General features: G+C 47.8%; 1 protein-coding gene across 2 annotated transcripts in view; it reads left to right on the forward strand.

Annotated features, from left to right (window-relative positions):
• The window catches only part of LOC110506788 (protein FAM227B), an 87,392-nt gene extending 79,679 nt beyond the window's left edge, over positions 1-7,713 (forward strand). For both annotated transcript variants that reach the window (XM_036963646.1, XM_036963647.1), the window contains 4 exons: positions 6,580-6,657; positions 6,787-6,861; positions 6,976-7,045; positions 7,192-7,713. In XM_036963646.1, the coding sequence (XP_036819541.1) occupies positions 6,580-6,657; positions 6,787-6,861; positions 6,976-7,045; positions 7,192-7,320 (352 nt within the window). In that variant the 3' untranslated portion in view covers positions 7,321-7,713. The remainder of the gene's footprint in view (positions 1-6,579; positions 6,658-6,786; positions 6,862-6,975; positions 7,046-7,191) is intronic.
• Positions 7,714-7,935: the final 222 nt, after the last annotated feature.

The following is a 7,935-nucleotide window of genomic DNA, read 5'->3' on the forward strand; positions in this document are numbered from 1 at the left end:
GCTGCCACTTCCCCCCTAACTTGTCCCCTCTTTGTCTCCTGACACCTGAACACTGTATATGCTGCCACTTCCCCCCCCTAACTTGTTCCCTCTTTGTCTCCTGACACCTGAACACTATATGCTGCCACTCCCCCCCTAACTTGTCTCCTGACACCTGAACACTGTATATGCTGCCACTTCCCCCCTAACTTGTCCCCTCTTTGTCTCCTGACACCTGAACACTGTATATGCTGCCACTTCCCCCCTAACTTGTCTCCTCTTTGTCTCCTGACACCTGAACACTGTATATGCTGCCACTTCCCCCCCCTAACTTGTCCCCTCTTTGTCTCCTGACACCTGAACACTGTATATGCTGCCACTTCCCCCCTAACTTGTCTCCTCTTTGTCTCCTGACACCTGAACACTGTATATGCTGCCACTTGTTCCCTCTTGGTCTCCTGACGCCTGAACACTGTATATGCTGCCACTTCCCCCCTAACTTGTCCCCTCTTTGTCTCCTGACACCTGAACACTGTATATGCTGACACTTCCCCCCCCTAACTTGTCCCCTCTTTGTCTCCTGACACCTGAACACTGTATATGCTGCCACTTGTTCCCTCTTGGTCTCCTGACACCTGAACACTGTATATGCTGCCACTTCCCCCCCCCCTAACTTGTCCCCTCTTTGTCTCCTGACACCTGAACACTGTATATGCTGCCACTTCCCCCCCCTAACTTGTCCCCTCTTTGTCTCCTGACACCTGAACACTGTATATGCTGCCACTTCCCCCCCCTAACTTGTCCCCTCTTTGTCTCCTGACACCTGAACACTGTATATGCTGCCACTTCCCCCCCCCCTAACTTGTCCCCTCTTTGTCTCCTGACACCTGAACACTGTATATGCTGCCACTTCCCCCCCTAACTTGTCCCCTCTTTGTCTCCTGACACCTGAACACTGTATATGCTGCCACTTCCCCCCCTAACTTGTCCCCTCTTTGTCTCCTGACACCTGAACACTGTATATGCTGCCACTTCCCCCCCTAACTTGTCCCCTCTTTGTCTCCTGACACCTGAACACTGTATATGCTGCCACTTCCCCCCCTAACTTGTCCCCTCTTTGTCTCCTGACACCTGAACACTGTATATGCTGCCACTTCCCCCCCTAACTTGTCCCCTCTTTGTCTCCTGACACCTGAACACTGTATATGCTGCCACTTCCCCCCTAACTTGTTCCTCTTTGTCTCCTGACACCTGAACACTGTATATGCTGCCACTTGTTCCCTCTTTGTCTCCTGACACCTGAACACTGTATATGCTGCCACTTCCCCCCTAACTTGTCCCCTCTTTGTCTCCTGACACCTGAACACTGTATATGCTGCCACTTCCCCCCTAACTTGTCCCCTCTTTGTCTCCTGACACCTGAACACTGTATATGCTGCCACTTCCCCCCTAACTTGTCCCCTCTTTGTCTCCTGACACCTGAACACTGTATATGCTGCCACTTCCCCCCTAACTTGTCCCCTCTTTGTCTCCTGACACCTGAACACTGTATATGCTGCCACTTGTTCCCTCTTTGTCTCCTGACACCTGAACACTGTATATGCTGCCACTTCCCCCCTAACTTGTCCCCTCTTTGTCTCCTGACACCTGAACACTGTATATGCTGCCACTTCCCCCCTAACTTGTCCCCTCTTTGTCTCCTGACACCTGAACACTGTATATGCTGCCACTTCCCCCCTAACTTGTTCCTCTTTGTCTCCTGACACCTGAACACTGTATATGCTGCCACTTGTTCCCTCTTTGTCTCCTGACACCTGAACACTGTATATGCTGCCACTTCCCCCCTAACTTGTCCCCTCTTTGTCTCCTGACACCTGAACACTGTATATGCTGCCACTTCCCCCCTAACTTGTTCCTCTTTGTCTCCTGACACCTGAACACTGTATATGCTGCCACTTCCCCCCTAACTTGTCCCCTCTTTGTCTCCTGACACCTGAACACTGTATATGCTGCCACTTCCCCCCTAACTTGTCCCCTCTTTGTCTCCTGACACCTGAACACTGTATATGCTGCCACTTCCCCCCTAACTTGTCCCCTCTTTGTCTCCTGACACCTGAACACTGTATATGCTGCCACTTCCCCCCTAACTTGTCCCCTCTTTGTCTCCTGACACCTGAACACTGTATATGCTGCCACTTGTTCCCTCTTTGTCTCCTGACACCTGAACACTGTATATGCTGCCACTTCCCCCCTAACTTGTCCCCTCTTTGTCTCCTGACACCTGAACACTGTATATGCTGCCACTTCCCCCCTAACTTGTCCCCTCTTTGTCTCCTGACACCTGAACACTGTATATGCTGCCACTTCCCCCCTAACTTGTTCCTCTTTGTCTCCTGACACCTGAACACTGTATATGCTGCCACTTGTTCCCTCTTTGTCTCCTGACACCTGAACACTGTATATGCTGCCACTTCCCCCCTAACTTGTCCCCTCTTTGTCTCCTGACACCTGAACACTGTATATGCTGCCACTTCCCCCCTAACTTGTTCCTCTTTGTCTCCTGACACCTGAACACTGTATATGCTGCCACTTCCCCCCCCTAACTTGTTCCCTCTTGGTCTCCTGACACCTGAATACTGTATATGCTGCCACTTCCCCCCCTAACTTGTTCCCTCTTTGTCTCCTGACACCTGAACACTGTATATGCTGCCACTTCCCCCCCCTAACTTGTCCCCTCTTTGTCTCCTGACACCTGAACACTGTATATGCTGCCACTTGTCCCCTCTTTGTCTCCTGACACCTGAACACTGTATATGCTGCCACTTCCCCCCCCTAACTTGTCCCCTCTTTGTCTCCTGACACCTGAACACTGTATATGCTGCCACTTCCCCCCCTAACTTGTCCCCTCTTTGTCTCCTGACACCTGAACACTGTATATGCTGCCACTTCCCCCCCTAACTTGTCCCCTCTTTGTCTCCTGACACCTGAACACTGTATATGCTGCCACTTCCCCCCTAACTTGTCCCCTCTTTGTCTCCTGACACCTGAACACTGTATATGCTGCCACTTCCCCCCTAACTTGTTCCTCTTTGTCTCCTGACACCTGAACACTGTATATGCTGCCACTTGTTCCCTCTTTGTCTCCTGACACCTGAACACTGTATATGCTGCCACTTCCCCCCCCTAACTTGTCCCCTCTTTGTCTCCTGACACCTGAACACTGTATATGCTGCCACTTCCCCCCCCTAACTTGTCCCCTCTTTGTCTCCTGACACCTGAACACTGTATATGCTGCCACTTGTCCCCTCTTTGTCTCCTGACACCTGAACACTGTATATGCTGCCACTTCCCCCCCCTAACTTGTTCCCTCTTGGTCTCCTGACACCTGAACACTGAATATGCTGCCACTTCCCCCCTAACTTGTCCCCTCTTTGTCTCCTGACACCTGAACACTGTATATGCTGCCACTTCCCCCCTAACTTGTCCCCTCTTTGTCTCCTGACACCTGAACACTGTATATGCTGCCACTTCCCCCCCTAACTTGTTCCTCTTTGTCTCCTGACACCTGAACACTGTATATGCTGCCACTTGTTCCGTCTTGGTCTCCTGACACCTGAACACTGTATATGCTGCCACTTGTTCCCTCTTTGTCTCCTGACACCTGAACACTGTATATGCTGCCACTTTCTCTTCTAGCTTGTCCCCTCTTGGTCTCCTGACACCTGAACACTGTATATGCTGCCACTTCCCCCCCTAACTTGTTCCCTCTTGGTCTCCTGACACCTGAACACTGTATATGCTGCCACTTCCCCCCCTAACTTGTTCCCTCTTGGTCTCCTGACACCTGAACACTGTATATGCTGCCACTTCCCCCCCCTAACTTGTTCCCTCTTTGTCTCCTGACACCTGAACACTGTATATGCTGCCACTTCCCCCCCCTAACTTGTTCCCTCTTTGTCTCCTGACACCTGAACACTGTATATGCTGCCACTTCCCCCCCCTAACTTGTTCCCTCTTTGTCTCCTGACACCTGAACACTGTATATGCTGCCACTTCCCCCCCCTAACTTGTTCCCTCTTTGTCTCCTGAATGCAATTTGTAAAATGCAGCAGAAAAAGCATTTTTGGAGAAGTGTGCATTGCTTTATGTATATTTTGCACACTGCCTGTGACTGTTGCTGGTGGTGAGAGAGCTTTCAGTAAGCTAAAACTGATTTAAACAACTATTTGAGGTCCACTATGTCCCAGGACAGGCTTTGCAGTCTTGCCATGCTGTCCATTGAAAGTCAGTTAGCTAGACTTGATCAGTGACTTTGCCAGCAAGAAGGCTGGGCGCTAGGCTCTTGGTGAGTAAGGCTGAGTAAGGGCCAGTGATAACTGTTAAATGGTATGGCTGTGGATATTGGATCACTACATCACTACACTACATGATGTTCACAGGCTGAGAACAAGACTGAGAACAGACAGAGAACAAGATGTATCTCAAAGTAATGGCTGGATTACCATCAAATTTGTTGTGCACAATCAAGACCCCAAGTGGAAGAAACCTATTGATTTGGTGACCCCTTGACCTTTCCTGTAGCACCAACATCAGGCCTTTTCATTTCCATTTCCACTTTTCCAGCTGCTTATTTTCTAGTTGGTCTGTATACTTAGTTCACAAATCTGCTGCTGATTTGATTATTTAGTTTGTTGTATCATTCAATAGAGGATCATGTTCTTTTATTTTAATTGAAGGTTAAGGTTAAGGTTAATTGGAGGTTAATGTAAATTGAAGTTATATTTATTTTAAGTTATTCATTCATGTTAAGAGAATTTTCCATTCAAGAATATTACCATTAAAATGACATTTAGACTGTAAAAAATGACCTTTAATACATTTCTTATAGAGGGGATCAGTCCTGCATCAAATAGTGAATTCCACTGTATGCAGAATGTTGTATGCATGTCTGCACAGTGTTATATTTTCACAGTTCACTGTCAGTAAATATCGGACAGTAAATATTGGACTACAAGAGAGTTGCAAGCCTGCAAAGGTAGAGTTATTTGAGGCTTTGAATGGGTCGATTGGGTTCTGGAGGTGTGTGGTTACAGCAAATGTGCAGGGTTGGTGTGGCCTGTGGTGGTGGGGCCCAATGTGATATACTTTCATGGGGCCCAAAATCCCTGGCGGCGCCCCTGCACACACACACACACACACACACACACACACACACACACACACACACACACACACAGCACAGACACAAACACACACACACACACACACAAACACAGGCACACACACATGCACAGACACAAACACATTTTTTTTGAACACAGCTGGCACACTGTATTTATGCTGAGAACAACATGTAAAAACATACTCTTAAACATGCTAATAAAACGTGCATGGATTATGTGAGACTGTACTTTACTGGAGTTAATGAACCACTTAATGAACCTGGCACAGGAGAAGACGGGAGGGCTGAGTACAGGGGGTATAGAGTTGAAAGTTAACTAATCTCATCGGCTTTTTCTCACCATATTCTGACTGTAAAACTCTGAGATAATCATAGTTTGGGAATGTGTAGGACCTGATAGGTTTTAATGAAATGTAACATAACAGAAGTTAGATAGAGATACACTATATGTACAAAATTATGTGGACACCCCTTCAAATTAGTGCATTTAGCTATTTCAGCCACACCTGTTGCTGACAGGTGTATAAAATCAAGCACACCGCATGCAATCTCCATAGACAAACATTGGCAGTAGAAAGGCCTTACTGAAGAGATCAGTGGCTTTCAGCATGGCACCGTCAGGATGTCACCTTTCCAACAAGTCAGTTTGTCAAATTTCTGCTCTGCTAGAGCTTCCCCGGTCAACCGAACAGGACCATCTAGTGCTAAAAATGGTCTGTCCTGGGTTTCCATGGCCGAGCAGCCGCACACAAGCCTAAGATCACCATGCGCAATGGGTTTGGCGGATGCCAGGAGAACGCTACCTGCCCAATACATAGTGCCAACTGTAAAGTTTGGTTAAGGAGGAATAGTGGTCTGGGGCTGTTTTTTAGGGTTTGGGCTATGCCCCTTCGATCCAGTGAAGGAAAATCTTAACGCTACAGCATACAATGACATTCTAGATCCTGTGTTTCCAACTTTGTGGCAACAGTTTGGGGAAGGCCCTTTCCTGTTTTAGCATGACAATGCCCCCGTGCACAAAGCGAGGGCCATACAGAAATTGTTTGTCGAGATCGGTTCCGGAAGAACTTGACTGGCCTGCACAGACCCCTGACCTCAACCCCATCGAACACCTTTGGGATGAATTGGAACGCCGACTGCGAGCCAGGCCTAATCGCCCACCAGTGCCCGACTTCACTAATGCTCTTATGGCTGAATGGAAGCAAGTCCCCGCAGCAATGTTCCAACATCTAGTGGAAAGCCTCCCCAAAAGAGCGGCGGCTGTTATAGCAGCAAAGGGGGGACCAGCGCCATATTAATGCACATGATTTTGGAATGAGATGTTTGACGAGCAGGTGTCCACATACTTTTCGTCATGTAGTGTAGTTTGTCATAAGAAGGGGACAGTAGTTGTATTCCTTGACTGTCTGTGGTGTAACTCCTTCCAAACCCACCTACCAAGAGGTGCTGACTGATGTGGAGGAGAGGAGCCACAAAAGGCAACAGGAATACAACACGTAAAATACACACACACACAGAAATACAACACAAGCAAGGCATATAGATAGCTTCCCCAATAATACTACATGACCATTACAGTATAACATGTCTGACAGCTCTCCTCTACTCCCTATCCATCCCTGTAGGTTCTGCCAGCAGACGAAACAGGAGATAGCTGACATCCACAGAGATCGACTGATCCATAACATGAAACTCAACAGGTAGGAAACTAAACACATTGTCCTCACTGATGTTTTAGTCACTTTGACAAATATGGATTTAGAACTGAACTGCCGCTTGAACCTTTCCTGTGTTTCCTTTTCTTGTGTGTCCAGGATGAAGAAAGAGATTTTCAGTGACCGCATGGAGGTGAAGATCGCCAGCGAGGGAATCATGAATAAATGGGTAGCTGAACTCTCCACTGTATAGTTATATAATATCTGTACTCTAACCAACTTTTGTCACATAAATTAAACTACAAGGATTTGGAGAACACAAACAGTACAGACTCTACCTGATACAGAGCCTTTTGTCTGTCTGTGTGTGTTCAGAACCACCCCCCGTACCGCCAGCGTCTGCAGAAGGGAGAGGGGAAAGAGAGGAAAGAGGAGTCAGAGGAGGTGAAGAATACAAACCAACCTTATGTTTCTCCAGAGAACCGAAAGACAGCTGGACAATGACACTGCAACTTTCAGCACAGTGTCTCTCTCTCCCTCTCTCTCTCTCTTTCTCTTTATGCCACTCAGATCTACAGAACATGATGTCAGTGTTTTGTGCTACATTAATATATATTTGACATTTGTTTTCATTGAAATTCACCCAGATGATTTAAATGCCAATCTTCACACTTCACCATTCACCAGTCACACTGTGATTATTTCCCTTCAGTCTGTTCTCCCTTTCTCAGACGCTGACTTGAAACAGTGTGTGTGTGTGTGTGTGTGTCGGGCCAGAGCAGGGCTAGTGTGTTTTACAAGTCATGAAGGCTCAGAAACATCACAGAAACATATTACCTCTCAGAGACTCACAGCACACCAGAGGAGAGGGTGTGTGTGTGTGTGTGTGTGTGTGTGTGTGTGTGTGTGTGTGTGTGTGTGTGTGTGTGTGTGTGTGTGTGTGTGTGTGTGTGGTGTGTGTGTGTGGTGTGTGTGTGTGGTGTGTGTGTGTGTGTGTGTTTGTGTGTGTGGTGTGTGTGTGTGTGTGTGTGTGTGTGTGTGTGTGTGTGTGGTGTGTGTGGTGTGTGTGTGGTGTGTGTGGTGTGTGTGGTGTGTGTGGTGTGTGTGGTGTGTGTGTGT

The sequence above is a fragment of the Oncorhynchus mykiss genome, chromosome 26 (genome assembly GCF_013265735.2).
Source record: "Oncorhynchus mykiss isolate Arlee chromosome 26, USDA_OmykA_1.1, whole genome shotgun sequence".
NCBI lineage: Eukaryota > Metazoa > Chordata > Actinopteri > Salmoniformes > Salmonidae > Oncorhynchus > Oncorhynchus mykiss.